This window comes from Neolamprologus multifasciatus, chromosome 20 (genome assembly GCF_963576455.1).
Source record: "Neolamprologus multifasciatus chromosome 20, fNeoMul1.2, whole genome shotgun sequence".
Classification (NCBI taxonomy): Eukaryota; Metazoa; Chordata; class Actinopteri; order Cichliformes; family Cichlidae; genus Neolamprologus; species Neolamprologus multifasciatus.
In genome coordinates, this window is record NC_140458.1 from 13408866 (window position 1) to 13427328 (window position 18463).

At 39.1% G+C, this 18463-nt stretch overlaps 1 protein-coding gene, 1 long non-coding RNA gene and 1 pseudogene across 2 annotated transcripts; 2 read left to right on the plus strand and 1 right to left on the minus strand.

Moving 5' to 3' along the window:
• Positions 1-5713: 5713 nt before the first annotated feature.
• Positions 5714-7722, minus strand: LOC146494583 (uncharacterized). Its single transcript, XR_014871668.1, has 2 exons — positions 7198-7722; positions 5714-6876 (listed from the first exon to the last, which is right to left on the minus strand). It is a non-coding gene; the product is annotated as an uncharacterized LOC146494583 (long non-coding RNA).
• Positions 7723-8543: 821 nt separating this feature from the next.
• LOC146494584 (cytosolic sulfotransferase 3-like) lies at positions 8544-11478 on the plus strand (annotated as a pseudogene).
• Positions 11479-11611: 133 nt separating this feature from the next.
• Positions 11612-18378, plus strand: LOC146494585 (cytosolic sulfotransferase 3-like). Its single transcript, XM_085146942.1, has 8 exons — positions 11612-13035; positions 13991-14129; positions 14365-14493; positions 14849-14949; positions 15039-15165; positions 15257-15354; positions 16710-16884; positions 17170-18378. The coding sequence occupies exons 1-8, from the start codon at positions 13033-13035 to the stop codon at positions 17280-17282; spliced, it is 885 nt and encodes a 294-aa protein (XP_085003068.1). The 5' UTR covers positions 11612-13032; the 3' UTR covers positions 17283-18378.
• Positions 18379-18463: the final 85 nt, after the last annotated feature.

Consider the following 18463-nt stretch of genomic DNA (forward strand, 5'->3'; position numbering starts at 1 on the left):
AGTTTATTCGACCATCTACGCCAGCGTCCGGTTATATTTTAGACAGCCAGGAGCAGACGGCAGGTGACGTAATTCTGAAGGCTAGACCATTGACTGTAGAAAACATGGACGACGCGACCCCGCCTCCTACCATTGTGAAAAAATGAAGCCAAAAAAGGGGGGAGGAACAAGATGGCGGAGTGAGCAGCAACCTTACTGCAGGCGTCCGAACTTTTTTTGGCTTTCTTTTGTCCTGAAACTGTGAATTTATTAAAAGCAATAACCCGTTTTTTGCTCTTTTTGTGCACTTCAACCAGCTACTGAAGAACTAACTGTAAACCAGCTTTAATTTGTAATTTTTCCGGGGTTAATTTCGATAATTGTCCTGTGACTACGATGGATCATGACTACAACGTTTCGGTGTTGAGAGAGGCGTGTGACGAGGAGGATATTCAAGATTTGGAGATCGCTGACATGACTTCTAAAGACTCCAGAATCAACTGGGCTCACACTCCGACGAAAAGCCCTAATCCGAAGAAAGCAAGAGGGGTGCGAGCGCAGCCTCTGGAGGAGGAGGACACCGCCGCAGCTATCTTGCAAGCAGTCAATGTGTTAACGCAAAAGATGGATGAACAGACGGCGTTGCTGTGTAAGTTTGAAAAGCGCATTGACATGAACACGGCGGAAATAAGAAAAAATAAAGAAAGTATAGTAGAACTCCAGGAGAAAGTTGGTGAGCTGCAGAAAGAAAACAAATCCCTGCGCAGCTCCTGTGAGGAACATGCTCGATATAAGAGGAGATGGAACCTAAGGCTGACTGGTCTTCCTGAGAAAGATGATGAAAACACCAGAGAGTCGGTTATCGGGATTCTCACCAGAGTTGTGCCCTTGTCTGTGGATAAACTGAGAGAGACTGTTGATACTGTCCATCGGCTGGGAAAGAAGGGGAACTCTGCATCTTCCGGGTCCCCAAGAGCCATAATTATCCAGTTTGGCATGAGAACGGTCCGGGACGACGTCTGGAAGAAATCGAGGCATGCGAGGGTCTGCAAGGAGATGAACATCCGCTTTAAGGAAGACTTCTCCAAGGAAGATCGGGAGGCTCGAGCTAAGCTGTGGCCGCTGGTCCAGGACGCCAGGAGTAAGGGAAAGAGAGCGTTTTTGAAGGATGGCTACGCTCTGATTGATAACCAAAGAGTGGACCCGAACTGATTTTCTTTTGTGTGACCTTTTTCACCTCTCAGGTATGCTGTTGTTGAATAAGCCTATTGCTTAGCATGTCATTTATCTTAAAATTTCCCGGTTGTTAAGGGTTATTGCACTGAATAGTTCTTTTATACAGGACACGGCTGCCCGTTCCTGCGTGTCTTAAGTTTGTTTTTTTTTCCCAATACTTTTGTAATAGTGTTATATGTTATCTGTTATTTCTTTGAACGTGAGGGGGCTAAAAAACATTGTGAAGCGTAAGGCTATCTTTCTTTTTTGCAAGGAGCAACAGGCTAACTGTGTCTTTCTACAAGAGACCCATTCGGCAGTGGCAGACACAAAGTTCTGGAAAACACAGTGGGGTGAATCTGTTTTCTTTAGTCATGGTACGTCTCACTCAGCTGGAGTGATGATTTTATTTAATAGGTTTCCGGGAAATGTCATAGGCTATAAAAGTGATTCTGATGGTCATTGGCTGATGATAGTGTCAGAGATTAATGGTTCAAACTACATTCTGCTGTGTGTATATGGTTATACTAATAGAGCTCAGAATAAGAAACTTCTAACCTTCCTTTGTGAACAGCTAGAGCAATGGAAGTTGAGCTATCTTGTTGACAAAGTTGTTGTGGGGGGAGACTTTAACGTAGCTCCTGATCCCTCTGTTGATCGTTTTCCATCCAGGACTTCATGCCACAGTTATGATGAAAGTATCCTTAATTTGGCCAACAAAGTTAGTCTCTGTGATGCTTGGAGGCTGAAAAATCCATCTGTGTCTCAATTTACTTGGTTTAATTCATCTAATAATGGTCAGTGTTCCGGGATTGATTACTGGTTAGTCTCTAACAATTTGATCAACAACATTTCTAAGTGTGAAATCTCAGCTTCCCCTCTAACTGATCACTGTTTGATTTCCTTACTCATCTCATTAACCAAGGTGAAACATCAGTCCCTTATTTGGAAATTTAACAACAACCTTCTGCATAATGACAACTTCTGCCTTGAAGTGAGAAATTTAATTGTGGAAATTGACAAATTAGATATGTCACATGTGAGCAAATGGGAATGGTTTAAATTCCAAGTTAAACAGATAGCAATTCAAATTAGCAAATCCATTGCTAAACAGAAAAGACAGGAGCAACAAAGCATTATTGAGAGAATTAACAGGCTATGCTGCAAACAGGATTTATCTCTGGACGAACAAATACAACTAAACACTTTTCAATCTCAACTAGACAAACTGTTCTTAGAGAAAGCCAATGGTGCCTATGTTCGTTTAAGAGCCCGATGGATTGAGGAGGGCGAGAAAAACTCTTCCTATTTTTTTTAATTTAGAGAAGCACAGACAAGCAAATACGAAGATTCAATCACTGAATATCAAGGGGGTTTTGACTGAGGACCATGACAAAATAAACGTGGAAATAGTTCATTTTTACAATAACCTTTACAAGTCAACCTATTCAACGGAGAAAGGCACTGTGTTTCTGGAAAGTCTTAGAGGCCTTAATGGGACATTGGATGTGGATGTAAAGGTTCGTATGGAGAGTAAACTTGCAATTGAAGAGCTGGACAAGGCAATCGAACAAATGCCCAGGGGCAAATCACCAGGAATTGATGGGCTAACAGTGGAATTTTACTCCTTTTTCTGGCATGACATTAGATTAATGCTTTACAGTGCATACTTGGAATGTATTTCATCAACTAATCTTTCACCTACAATGAAACAAGGTCTAATCGCTTTAATTCCAAAACCCAACAAAGACAAACTACTTCTGGATAATTGGAGACCCATAACCCTTCTGTGTAATGATTATAAATTACTGGCTCATGTCTATGCGATTGTTTAACACATTTAGTGGATGAATGTCAGTCGGCGTTTATAAAAGGAAGACATATACACAATCACATTAGATTGATTTTTGATATGCTTGATTATCGCCAGTATATAAAGACAGAAAGCTTAGTGTTGTTTTTGGACTTTTATAAGGCTTTTGACACGGTTGAACATCCCTTCCTGCTTAAAGCCTTGCATTTCCTGGGTTTTGGGGTAAACTTTTGTAATGTGATCAAAATGTTTTACAGTAACATTTTTAGCTCTGTTTCGCTTAACCCTGGAATGACACCTAGGTTTGAAGTGCAGCGAGGTATCCGTCAGGGATGCCCTATTTCCCCCAAATTGTTCATATTAACCACTCAACTGCTGGCACTTATCATCCAAAAAGACCCTGATTTACATGGTATTAACATTTTTGACAAGGAATTCAAAATAAGCCAATTTGCTGACAATACTGCACTGTTTTTAAGAGATAAATCCATGGTAGCTAAAGCGCTTAACACTATTTCATTATTCTCCCAGGCATCAGGACTGTGTCTGAATATTAACAAATGTGAATTGTTACCTATTCACACGTGTTCTGATTCTAATATAGCTTCTATAAGAGTTGAATTGGAAGTTAAATATTTAGGTATAGTGATTTCTAAAAATATGTCCCGAAGAGAAGACAACAACATCTGCAATCGTATCGTCGACATGAAGAAATCCCTTAGTCGTTGGTTGACCAGGGATATCACTATATTTGGCAGAGTCATCCTTTCCAAAGCTGAAGGTATTTCTAAACTAATTTACCCATGTCATTCTCTTTATATTTCTCCCCAAAATATTAGGAAAGCCAACTCAATTATTTTTCAATTCCTGTGGAAAAACAAAACCCACTATATTAAGAGATCAAAGTTGGTTAAAGACTATGAGAAGGGTGGTGTCAGAGCCTTAGACTTTGAATCAATGATCGGGACTTTTAAAATAAACTGGCTCAGAGCTTGTTTATCTCAGTCTGATTCCATGTGGTTTCATATACCCAGATCTTTAGTTAAGGAACTAGGAGGAATTGATTTTCTATTAAGATGTGACTTTGAAACTAGTAAAATACCTGTTACACGCTCTAATTTTCACAAACAGATTCTTCATTTTTGGAAACTGATGTTTACACACAACTTTTCTCCTCACATGTCGACCTTATGGAACAATAGAGTGATAACTGCTAACAAAAAGACATTATTTATCAGGAACTGGTTTGAGAGTGGTATCTTGTTTGTAACTGACTTGCTGGATACGAGTGGTGCTTTATTGGATTATGTGTCTTTCTCAAAGAGACACGACTTTAATTGTCCATTAAAAGAATACAGAAAAGTTTGCTGTGCTATCCCTTTGGCCCTAAGGCAGCTGATACGCAACACAATGCTACATTCTGAGGTCAATCCAGCGCTGCCAAACTTAAAAATTGGTAACTGCAACCTAAATGATAGTAAATGTAACAATAAATTTATCAGTGTGAATTTCAATTCTATTCTTTTCCAGGGGTTTAACTCAGGTAGATATTTGCAGGCCCTTCATGGGGATCAGTCACTCATGGAAAAGGCGTTCTCAAAATTCATCAAGTGACCTGTCTCCCCAAAAGTAAAAGAAACTCATTTCAAGATAATTAATAATATATATCCTGTGTCTGAATTTCTAAAGAGGGGGTTTAAATTTGAGGTTAATCAGTGTGCATTTTGTGATTCAGCCTGTGAAACATTACACCATTTGTTTTTCTCATGTCCTGCATCAGCTGCCTTTTGGTTAGAACTACACAGCTGGTTATCCCTCAAGATCAACGATATCCCCCAGTTTAATATTTCTGATATTATTTTCTATATGGCTAAACAACATCCAACTGTCTCTACTGTGATTAACATTGTCATCCTGTTAGGTAAATACCATATACATTGTTGTAAATGGAGGAATAGAAAACCATCCTTTACATGGTTCATCAATGACTTCAAACATTATTTCATGTCACTTAAAAAACTGAAATCTAGCAGATTTGCCACAATCTATGATGACATTTCCCATTTGCTTCTGTTTTGATCATTACCTCTATTGTGCTCTCTTTTTTAATTCTTCCCCGTTAATACTGTGAATTTTTGTCTAGCCCCCTCCCCCCATATCCTTGCTGTTAGTTTTGTTGTATTGACTGTTCTTTTTTATTTATCCTCCACGAGAGTTCATTTGCACTATATTGCGTTATGTTGTTTGTGACTGTATTGTTCCATTTGTTAATTTAAAAAAAAAAAAAAAAAAAAAAAAAAAAAAAATTACGCCAAAATACCCCGCTTGTGGAGGCTGCCATCTTGCAAATTTGGAGCCAGAGTCTGGGCAGTAGTGACTTGAGGTGGAGCAACTGTGTAACACTCCCGCCCACACACCCGCTGGACGTGACCGCAAACACGCCCCCTCTACACTTTTTACGTAGCCCGGCGGCTGGAGGTTTTTTTGCTGGTTTACCGCGACTGACGACTCGTTTAATTAAGGTAACTACAACCATGTCACTGTTATAAAAAAGACACACAACTTATTATCTTATAGTTCTGAAATCACTCTGTTGTTAATTTGTTAGTTAGATTAGCTGCTAGCATACGCACTGTGTTGGAGGCTTGTTGCTAGCTAGTTAGCAATGCTACACACCTGCTGCTAATAGTCTTCAACACTTATGGGTGTTTTTTATCCATTTTTAGACAGCGATGAGATCAGCTGCACACTCTACAGAGGCCCAGAGTTACTGTTAATATCAAAAATATAATGCTGTCCTTTGAGATTTTAACATAAGACTGTGAGTGTAATGGATCTAAAACTGTTTAAATCTTCAGAGCCCTCTACAGCCTGGTAACATGGAGACTTTAAAAACATCAGCAGAACGTTTCAGTAGTGTAGTCTAATTTGTTCTTTTCATTTAATAATAGAGTCCATATTATATCAACAGCTACATTCACCCTGGAGAGAAACTAGTGAGGGAGACCATCAGGACCAAGCTGGGTTTCCTGGGTCCAGAGGTTTGGAGAAACTTCTTGCCTTTCTTTCATCACAGCTGTCCTGTGCCATAAGTTCTGTTGACCGCTGTAAGAGGCATCATTTAAGAAACACCAGGAAGACTGAAGCTCATGGCATTGATCAAGCAGGACTCATGATCTTCACCAGCAGCTCCCTTACAGGGAAATCTTCAGCACTCCTCCGTAGGCCCGCCCCAGGAGATGGATAAACCCAGCATTTCATCAGCACTGTGATGAGACCTTGGGTTTGTGTAATGTTATAAATACTCAGATACTCCAGACTTTTACATAATTATATTCAGTCCTGTAGAAAGTTATATATTTAAAAATATGTGATCCTCTCTGGTTACTCTGGTATGAATAACTCTGAATCACTTTATGGTAAATAACACACTATGTGTAAAAAAAACTGAAAAAATTCCAGATGACAAGTTTGTAGTTCAACATACAAGTGACGACCTTTGACCTTCATCAGGTTTTATTTAATTGTGTTAGAGAAAATCTCATATGCTCTTCATGCAGCTGAGTACATCAAGTGTTTAAAACGGAAGCTGTGCAGGTCTGAGATCAGCAACTTTGTGAAACACCAAACTGAGGTCCTGTTAATGCTGATATATAGTGACACAGTTACAGGGGTGATTAATCCTTTTGTTTGTTTGTTTTTGTCTTTAACTTTATCAATAAAACAGCTGCAGCTTTCACTACAGCACATGTGGTACTTTAACCTTTGTACTGTTTTCATCAGTTCATTTTGCAGTTAACATGTGAACATGTTGGATGATCTGTCTGCTGTCACTCGATGGGGCTGAGGTCTGAATCTGAGGGCAGCTCCTGTAATCACAAAGACAACAGAACCATCAAACTCAGATATAAATTTTATCCCTCAATATTGAAATAAAGCTAATTCTTCTGTCCTCACACACTCAGGATCTGAAGTTCTTCTCTTACATTTTTTTCAGTATTGCAGTACACTACAGTACTTTAATCCATAGTTCCTGATTAATGAGGGCGTTTCTCTTGATTTCATTAGTAAATTCATTCACCTGCACGGATTAGCTAAACGAACCCTGACAGTCGAGTGCTCATTTTAGCTAGCTAGGTCTCAGGAGCTAGCTAAGAACGGTAGTTAGCTTACAAACACGTTTAACTTACCGAAAAAGTGCAGCGGGGCCTCGGGTCCTTCTGTTGGGCAGTCCAGTTTACTGAAGAACACCTCAGGCTGTCAGGTTAAAATACTCGGTCGTGTTTTCGTAACGGAAACGCTGGCCTTCCTCTCAGAGCCTACGCTCTATCTGCTATTCCCAGACAGAGATACACAAGTCTCTCCGTGACTGCAGCTGTCAGTCAAAGCTCTTATGATGACGTTTCACCCCAATTTAACATCACCGCGGTAGGAGTTAGAATCAATCTTATGGGAAAGGAGACCCCTTGGACATCAATCAGCGTGATGAGAACTATTGAAAACAAAAGAAAGAATCTTTGGAAAAAAAATATCTAAGGAGAATTAATTTATTTTAGTCTGACCCCAGTCCCATCTGCTAACATGGAGGAGGCGGGGTTTATGACCTATACTGCAGCCAGACACCAGGGGGCGATAGAGACGTTTTGGCTTCATTTTTGGGGAGCTGTCGCATCGTCCATGTTACCGGAAACCCGATTGCGGGTTGCGATTGTTTTGCTCCAGGTGTTGGGCCAAAAAGTGATCGTCGGGAAGAAAGTGATTGCCGTCCGCGGGAGCGTGCGGAGCTGCCTAAAGCTGTAGCGCCCAGATTACTTACAGCTACTTCCGTGCAACTGATATAAGGTGCGGTAAGCTGTAGACAGCTTCAAACTTTGTGCTCCCAAAATTTGGGCGAGTTATACTGAGTAAATATTTAACTCGTCCACTTTAGGTCAGTGTTATGGAATTAATGATTAACCCTGTGGGTTAAATCCCTTGCTCACAACTTCAAGTGTATGTCAGTTGGTAGGAGTGATCCGAGAAGGCAAGTAAGCTTCATAATCTTGCGTTACCAACAATCTGCTGTGTTTTTACTTTACAAACATTTGTAAAGGAATTAAACATGTTATGTTTAAAATACATTCAGTAAATTTTACTGTGTGTCTGAATCAGTGTGGTGGAGGTGAAATGTTGTAATTTTGGTGTTTACAGATTCTACCAATGCTGCAGTGCACATGTCGTAATTAGTCATCCTTTTCGTACTGGCAGCTGACTGTTTTTGCACTTACTTGAATGAAGCAATTCAAATGAACTTTGCACTACATTTCTAAAATTTACATCAAAGTCAGCTTTCTTGTCAAAAACCATATGCACAGGTCATACACAGGAATTTGAAGTTTCAATGCTCCCACAGCCCTCAGTGTACACTAAAACAATATAAAGATTAAAATGAGTCTTATGTACGACACAATACAATACAAAGCAGTTTCCAACACAGTCAGAGTGCTTGTGGGCAAGAGTGTGTGTGCAAGTGGGGTGGGGGAGTCAGTAAAGGGCGATGGTGGAGGTTCAGAGTTTTGTAAGTCTGGGAGGTGGGGAGGGTTAAGAGGGGAGAGGTGGATGCAGGTCTGTAGTTATGTGTGTGAGAGTGGAGAGGGACAGAGCAGGGAGAAAATTCAGCATCCTGACAGTCTGATGGACCAAGCTGTCTCTCAGTCTGCTGGTTCTAGCCCGGAGGATCTTCAGTCTCTTTCCTGATGGCAGCAAACATCATTCTGTGACACGTTTTGTTAGAGTGTAAATGTATTAGGTTAATCACAGTATCAAAACAGCACATTATAATGTTTAGTAATTAATATTGTTGATCTATGCTATAATAACAAAGTCAATCATTGCATTTTAACAGTTACAAGTTACTCCTTCTTATCATTTAGGGAAAGACTTAGCAGACAAGCTTCCCACCACTCCTCGTCTCATTAAAACTCATCTACCAGTCCAGTTTGTACCAAAGTCCTTCTGGGAGCAGCGCTGCAGGGTAAAAATCATGCAAACCTGTAGTCATAGAGACATGGGATTTATGAAATCCACAGAGTATAATTTAATTTTGCCTCTTTCTGTAGGTGGTTTATATGGCCCGCAATGCAAAAGACAATGTAGTGTCCTATTTCCACTTTAACCGCATGAACAGTGCCCTGCCAGAACCAGGAGACTGGAGCACCTTTCTGCAGGACTTCATGGAGGGAAAGAGTGAGTTCTGTTTAGTTTTAGTGTAAAGGAAAAATAATATCATCATATATATAAACATTCCTTTGTGTGTTGTTCTGTGTCTGCAGGGGTTTATGGATCATGGTATGACCATGTGAACGGCTGGTGGGAGAAGAAGCAAACTTATTCAGATTTTCACTACATGTTCTATGAAGATTTGATTGAGGTACAGCACCGAGTTTGGCTAACGTGTGCCGACTGACAGTTATGTCATCTGCATCAACCACATTTCCACTCTTCATAGCAGTTCTTGCTTCCTCCTTACTAATCCTCTGAACTTCCTGATTCACTACCTGTTTTCCATCTGTCTGCTACCTCTCATATTCTTCGTTCATCAACTCCTCGGAGAACTCCTTCCACTTTTCCACACACACTCTTTATTTGTTAGTACAATTCCATCTCGATACAGATACTTAATCATCCTCACCTGCTACACATCCTTTCCAGCAAGATCCTTCTAGCAAGCAGGTGAGTGTTCCAGCTCCAGTAAGTCCTTTTACAGGTTACAGGTATTGATGGGACTGAAGGCAGGACAGAAATCCTCAAAGTCCCAGAGAGAGAACATAGAATAAGAGTCCAGATGAGGAATGAAGTGGCTACAGCAGAGAGAGCACAATATTGATTCATAGGAAACTAAGTGCAGAATTCTAACAATGAAAGTCTGATTACCATCACTGAGGTGAAGACGACCTAGTGGTGTTCTGCTGCCCACCCAGCCATCGAATACAGTGGAGGAAGAAAGGAAGGTGGAGGAAGGACTGACCAGAGAGCAAAGCTCTGTCCAAAGGTGGAGCCTACCACGCCACGTGAAACTCAAAGACATGTTAAAAACACAACAAAAAACAAAGAATTATCCATCCTGCCCCAGCTTGACAAGAGCTTGACCACTCTGGTATGGAAATCTCAGATATCCATATTATCTCTGTTGATGATATGAATGCTTAATTTGGCAAAAGATTTATGATATATACCTTCCTTCCTGATGCAACACTCCCCATTTATCTGGGATTGGACCCGACATTAGGAGTTTTGCAAAGAAGAATGGGCAAGGATTTCAGTCTCTAGATGTGCAAAGCTGGTAGAGACATACCCTAAAAGACTGGCAGCTGTAATTGCAGCAAAAGGTGGTTCTACAAAGTATTGACTCAGGGGGCTGAATAATTACGCACACCTCACTTTTCATTATTTATTTGTAAAAAATGTTTTGAATCATGTATGATTTTCATTCCACTTCTCACGTGTACACCACTTATTATTGGTCTTTCACGTGGAATTCCAATAAAATTGATTCATGTTTGTGGCTGTAATGTGACAAAATGTGGAAAAGTTCAAGGGGGCCGAATACTTTTGCAAGCCACTGTAGATGTAGTATCAGAAGTTTAAACATTAACCAACTACAAGTGAGCATTTATTTATTGCCATCATTACTAATAATTAAGAAAAAAAGATCAAATTTGACATCTTCAAATTGAAAGTTCATAAAAAATAAAGAAACACATAAATAAAATCTGTTTTTTTGTTAATCTTGAAGGTTTGAAATTTTAAGATGCATAAAAAAAAATCAAAATTGTCACATATTTAAAGGGAAGTCTATCGAATCCTAATATCTCCCAAGGAGAGCATCTCACACCGAATTTGTCATGATGAAAAAGTATTATAGTCATACAGTACTACAGACCAAAAGAAGAAAAAATAATTAAATTTAGGGATGAAACATCTCGTTTAAACTCATTCATATTTTCATTTATGTGAACAGGACTGTGGACGAGAACTAGACCGACTGTGTTCCTTCCTTGGTTTGTCTCCATGAGCTGAATAGAAGGAAAGAATTAGAGCCAGTGTGACATTTGACAGCATGAAGCAAAATAAGATGACCAACTATACCACAGTTCACATGCTGAACCACGAGGTTTCTCCTTTTATGAGAAAAGGTACAACTGCCTGCTGGGAAACTTTAGTTTTTTCTCAGTATAGGCACCAATATATGTTCAGTTTATTATTAGGATAATCAAATACTTTGAATGTTCTCCTTCTCCAGGAAAGGTTGGTGACTGGAAGAACCACTTCACTGTGGCCCAGAATGAGCAGTTTGATGAAGACTACAAGAAGAAGATGAAGAATCCTGATTTGAAGTTCCGCTGTGAAATTCAAAGAGTGGGCTAGAGCTGAGAAGTGATATGCAATTAAATAGTTAAGAATAAATCAAATATTAAGCCTGATCAACTGAATTCTCTTACATTGTGGTGCTGTTGGCTATCTATCAGCTTAACCTCCTAGGACCTGGCGTCCACATATGTGGACATCACATTTTGGGTTGTGGAGACCAAAATACTAAATTTTGCTCTACAAAGGGCCTGATATCCACTTACAAGGACATTATACTGCCACTGTTATACCAATATCTAAAATGAATGTCCTCTTATGTGGAGCTTATTTTTCTCAGAAAAAAAAAGGGGGGGGGGGGTGTCATTCTTTGTTTTTACATTCATCAGGCCCCAATCGGCCCAAATAGCAAAGAGAAATTAAAAATGCATGCCATGAAAGAGTTTGGGTCTTAGGAGGTTAAGAAAAAGGAGGGTGAAGGAACATGTTGGTCATATAGAATATCCTGACTGTCTACACGCCGTGGCGGTCATAAAAGTCAAACATAAGATCAAAGGTTTTGATGTTCTTTTTAAACTCTCCATTAGAAAGAGACAAACTGCCCGTCCAATAATGCTGTTTAATGTTTGTATATGCTACTACTTTGATTCTGTTCAACTGTGTCATTTTTACTGAACATATTTAACTAACTGATTGTTAATGGTTAGTTTGTCTGACTTTATGCTACTGGGTTTGAAATTAAGAGACCCAGCTGGGCATGACGGTGGGAAGAAGCTGGAGTACCAGGAGAGAATCCACACAGGAACCAGAGTTCATTTTGTGTAATTTCCCAGCTTAAAAAACATTTATCCTCAACTTAAAAACTACACTACCTGAATAAACTAAACTTTGTTTATTTCTCAAATGAATATGTTCCAGTACTTAATAATTTGGCCACACATAAAGTGTAATGTGGGAATGCATAGGTTGCCTATATAGAATCATAGATCTGGTATGAATCAAGAAAAAGAAGCAGAAAACTTTTTACATTCACACAGTTATGGCAAGCAGCTCTCAGCTGTGTAGAGATAGTAGGCTGCTGTTGTATGTTTGATTTCATTTTTATTAAACACAGCTGTTTTAATTCTATTAAAAGATTTGTGTTTTTATTCTTCTGTCATCTATGTGCAGGTTATTGCAGTGTTTACTCTTTTGTACAGCAAAACAATCAATCCAGCCTTCAGCCTGTTCATTATTGATTTATTTATTTTGGTCGAGTTGAATGAACCTGGCTTATCTGACTTCATAGCACTGTTTCAGTATAAATGCACACATTTCAGAAAGCAGTGCGGTGTGTTCGAGTGAACAACAAAGGTCTTTTGTTTGGAAGACAGAAAAAAAAACCTACACGTGACTTTGAACAATATTCAACAGAATACACATGCCATGCTGTCTGATGTATATGTTTTAAATGTGCTGCATTTTTGCTTTTTTGTTTGACATGTTAATGAACAGTAATAAAAATTTTATTTTTCTAACTTCTAACTTTATCCTTCTTAAGTTTGGTCCAAATATACTGAGCAAATACTGAACTCCTTCACTTTAGGTCTGAGTCATTGCTGAAATTAACGATTAAACCGTCGAGTCACGTGCCCTCCTCACAATTTCAAGATTACGTTAGTTGGTAGGAGTGATCCTAGATGGTAAGCAAGCCTTGTAATCATGTGTTACCAACTATAAATCTTCTGTGCTTTTACTTTACAAAAATATTTTGTTTGCATTAAAATGTCCTTGTTTTAAATACTTTAACACTAAAATGTAACGAATGAAATAAATGTGTCTTATTCAGTGTGGTTAGAGAACACGGCTGGAGGGGAAATGTTGTAATTCTGGTGTTTCCTGATTCTACCAATGCTGGAGTGCACGAGCTGACTTTAACTTACATCATCTCATGTCTCTCCTCCTCTCTGTAAAAAACAGCAAAGCCGAAAATGTTCACCTTATTATTTATCATTATTGTACTGTCAGCTGACTGTTTTTGCACTTACTTGAATGAACCTCTTTGTGACTAACATGACCGATATTCACAGAGCAATGTTAATATTATTCAGAGTTTTATTAAGCTAGTACAACAAACAAAAAAACAAGGTGAGCAACACAAAGCTCAGGCAGAATCCAGACAGACAAGGTCCAAACTGCAATCAGAAAGTGAATAGTAAAAACATAAATGCTCTCATAAAAAAGAAAACACTACAGTTGCAAAGGTTAAACTGGCAAAGGTGATGATGGTAAGTTAGAGGTATAATTTCAGTAGGACTTATTAGTGGTGCAGGAACAAATAGTCTCCACTAAACCTGGAAACAACAACCAAACAAAAAGCAAAGACAGCAACTCCAGAATGTTGAATTAATAGATTAATGCAGACCTTCATCAGATCTCTTATTAAAAGAAGAAACCAAATCAAGCACCTGGATTCTTCCTTGACTTTAAATCACAGATGAGCTACAACAGTGTGTGACCAAAAGAGTCCCAATGAAACTTCTAGTTTCAGCATAGTCATCAACTCTGGTTTTAAAAACCAGAGGTTGCAAAACATAACTTATTAACTTAAGTAGCAGAAGGATGGGGAAAACATGAAAAAACAAGTCATTCTTACAGATGGAGGTGCTACATCGGCCACAACTGTTTGACTTCCATGGAGTCTCCATGACCAACGCTTTCACTGACAACTGGGACAACGTACAGAACTTCAAAGCAAGACCAGATGATATTCTTATCGCTACGTACCCTAAAGCAGGTTTGTTAGTTAGTTACTTACTTACTTAGGTTATAAAATTGTTAGTGCTTTTTAAATAATGTTTTCCCATTGTAATGTTAACGTGCAAGTTTATAGGCTTCAGACTTTACAGTGTGCGTTGGCTAAAAGACACTATAAGGATGCTATCTGACTGTGTTCATTTGGATTATGGGGCTTATATCATCATGTGCTGATATCACACCAAACAATATGCATTTATCTGTTTCGCACCCAGGAACCACATGGGTCTCTTACATCATAGATCTTCTGTATTTTGGGCACATGGGTCCAGACCGTCAAACATCCATCCCTCTTTATGACAGAGTGCCCTTTCTGGAGCTCTACGTACCTTTTCTACCTTCAGGTTGAATCTTGTGACCACCTTCAATTAGCCATATTTGTATTAGACCAGAACCAAAAGGTCCATGTCCTAATTTCACTTTGGTGTACTTATTTGTCATTAGAACTGTTTAGTCAAAAGGATATTCAAAAAACTTTCTGAATCAGGTTACAAATAGCTACAGCTACAAATACAGCCTTGTTCAATAGCTTTGTGATGCTTCTGGCAGTTTTATTGGTGTGTAAATCTGTTAAGTTAGTCATAGCACCTCAAAAGCACAATGTTTGGGCAATTAATTTTGTTCATCTGTGGTATATAAAGAAATCTATCTTTGCATGTTCTGTTGCAAACGGTTCCTTCTTATCTCTACCTTACTCAGGTACCGATTTGGCAGACAAACTTCCCACCACTCCTCGTCTCATTAAAACTCATCTACCAGTCCAGTTTGTACCAAAGTCCTTCTGGGAGCAGCGCTGCAGGGTAAAAGCTGTGCACACATACCTGTAGTCATAGAGACATGGGATTTATGAAACCCACAGAGTATAATTCAGTGTTTCCTCTTTTTGTAGGTGGTCTATGTGGCCCGCAATGCAAAAGACAATGCAGTGTCCTATTTTCACTTTGAACGCATGAACGGTGGCATGCCAGAACCAGGAGACTGGAGCACCTTCCTGCAGGACTTCATGGCGGGAAAGAGTGAGTTTAATTTACTTTTAGAGTTAAGGACAAAAAATATTATCACATTTCCTGTATAAACATTCCTTTGTGTGTTGTTCTGTGTCTCCAGAGGTTTTTGGATCATGGTATGACCATGTGAATGGCTGGTGGGAGAAGAAGCAAAGTCATTCAAATTTTCACTACATGTTCTATGAAGATTTGATCGAGGTACAGTAAATTTGGCTAACATGTGTGCCATTTTTGACAGAGATCTTAATATTTAAAATTATCATATAACAAAGGATGTTAAACATGAGGCTGCCAGGCAGGAGGAAAATATGAAAACCACAAAGAGTATTCATGGATTTAGTAAAAGAGGACATGTGTGTATGATAGAGGAGGATGCTAGGGATAGGGGAGATGATCCACTGTGTCAGCCTGTCCATCCATTGCAAACAAAAAGTGACACAAAGTCAGTCCCTGAAATAATTTGCATCTTGAACCTATTTGTCGGTCAGTCATACCTACTGACCGACTTACTGTCCTCATAAATGTTGTGCACCACCACAAAAACTACTGTGCCTCCCCTGAATTCCTCATAGAGTACCACAGTTCCTCTCTTGACACCCACATATGCCTTCTCCACATCCATAAAGATAGAGAGCAACTACTTTTGACCTTCTCTACACTTCTACATTAACAATCTCCAAGCAAACATTACATCTGTAGTGCTCTGTCTGCTGCTCTCACTGCTGCTCGTTGATCGTGTCCTCTCTTCTTAATCTAGCTTCAGTCACTCTTTCCCATATGTTCATGCTATGGATCATTAACTTTATCCCTCTGTAGTTACCACAGCTCTGTATATCCCCCTTGTTCTTGAAAACACATCTTCTCCATTTCTCAGGCAACTCTCACTCTCCAAGATGTTAAACAATTTCATTAAAAAGTCCACTCCTCTCTCTCGTTGACATCTCCATACCGCCACAGGTATGTCATCTGGACCATCTGCCTTTCCACTCTTCATCCACTTCATAGATGCACTACTTCTTCTGCATGTCCTGATTCACTATAAGTCCTCAATCCAATCTCCTTCCTCTCTTCTCTTCATTCATTAACTCAGCATATTCTCCTCTTGTTAATACATTTCTGTCTCTATCCTTAACCGCCCGCCTAACCAATCGATAGGCGTTTATTGTTAACCCAGCCCCTGACCTGTTTGGTATGGAAATCTTAATTTTGAAAATCTGCATATTTGATTTGGCAAAGATTGGGTTATGTCTGAAAACTGTAGTTCGCTGAATTGTTTCTGATGCATAAACTGCAAAAAAAGAAAACCTCAGATACGAGGTTTAATAATAATAAATAAAATACAAAGAATGGTCTGACATCTTTAAATTGAAAATTCACAGAGAATGAACAAAGACACAGACAACTAAAATGTGTTTTCACATGTCAATTTATGTTTTCCTTAGTGCTATGAATAAATAGCACTAGAGAGCAGAAGAAGAAAAAAACATACATTTCATGTTGGAGTGAACTGTCCCTTCTAAACGTATTCATATTTTCAATATTAATGTTAACAGGACTATGAAAAAGAAATAGACCGACTGTGTTCCTTCCTTGGTTTGTCTCCTTCAGTTGAAGAGAAGGAAAGAGTCAGAGCCAGTGTGACGTTTGACAGCATGAAACAAAACAAGATGACCAACTATTCCACAGTTCCTGTGATGAACCAAGAGGTGTCTCCTTTCATGAGAAAAGGTACAACTGCCTGCTGGGCAACATTTGTTTCTCAGTATTTGATCAGTCCAGTAGTGCTGATCAAATACACTTTTTTTTACACCCTGTCCCGTCTGGCAGCTTTTGTGATCAGAACTGTGATCTGGATGAACTGTGGTGCCAGCCCCAGCCACACACACACACACACACACACACACACACACACACACACACACACACACACAGACCATTTACTCACGCACTCTCACCCACCGTACAGGACAAGTATGACTGTGGGATTGATCAAATAATGTTCTCTTTCTCCAGGGAAAGTTGGTGACTGGAAGAACCACTTCACTGTGGCTCAGAATGAGCAGTTTGATGAAGACTACAAGAAGAAGATGAAGAATCCTGATCTAAAGTTTCGCTGTAAAATTTAGAGCCCTGGCTGAGCGTGATGAAGCTCTGAAGTTAACTAGTTGAGGATAAACAAAGTGTTGAGACAGATTAATTAGTATCCCTATTGTAGTATTAGTATTCCTATATTACAAAGCTTTTCCGCTTATCCAGTTCAGGGTTGTCGAGCCTATCTCAGCTATCATAGGGTGAAGCAACAGTGCTAACCAACACACCACCATGGTGCCAAATAACGTATTAACTTAAATTGATTTGATTTTCTTATTTGATATGCTCCCATTTTGATTGTATTCAAAGAGATGCAAAAATGTCTGTTATTATTATTATCCTTGGATAGCATGCTGTTCAGTAGTGTGTTTAATGTTTTGTGCAACAAAATAACCAAAACTGTTTGTGATTTTTACTGATAGCATTGAATTAACCGATTTAACCTGGTTTATCTGAATTTATACTACTGGGTTTGGCATTAAAAGGCTCAGCTAGGCACGATGGAGCATTGAACAGATGTGTGCATGTCCCAACAAATAAATACAAATATATGTATGGATCATCAGAATTAACCATAACTCAACTGACATTCGTTTAGCTGTTTTTGCACTTGCACACACAGATAATAGTCATCATTGAGAGTGACACGGGGAGACAAATAACCATTCATCTTCACATCTGCCCTTAACTTCACTATTAAAAAACAACAACTAAATACTACATAACCATTTAGCAACAAATAAAGAATAAAAAGGTATATGGTAAATAGAGTTGTAAATACAGACACAACACACAGACCTGGTATGAATCAAGCAAAAGAAGTCGAAAAGAGTTTACACTTTATTTTGGCTAGCACTCTCAATCTTCTCATCTTCTTATTGTTATGTTGGGATGTTCAGAATAATTACATACAGCCTTTTAAAATATAATGAAAACCTCTGTTGCACTTCTTCAAAACAAGGCTGATGCTGAAACTTTTCAATGTAAACGGGACTTTGGCCAAAGAATAGGCCGACTGTGTTCCTTCCTTGGTTTGTCTCCATAAGCTGAAGAAAAAGAAAACAGCCAGAGCCGGTGTGACCTTTGACAATATAAATCAAAACAAAATGACCGACTACTCCACCTTCCAAACAATGAACCAGAGTGTGTCGCCTTTCATAAGACCTGTGCACTTATACAGGTTTGGTTGCTTTTTTCTTTGGTCTGATCTCCCTGT

Coding starts and splice junctions, on each gene's coding strand:
- LOC146494585 (XM_085146942.1), top strand. Junction 14,494..14,848: donor CGTACCTTTTCTACCTTCAG/GTTGAATCTTGT, acceptor TACCTTACTCAG/GTACCGATTTGGCAGACAAA. Junction 14,950..15,038: donor TCTGGGAGCAGCGCTGCAGG/GTAAAAGCTGTG, acceptor CTCTTTTTGTAG/GTGGTCTATGTGGCCCGCAA.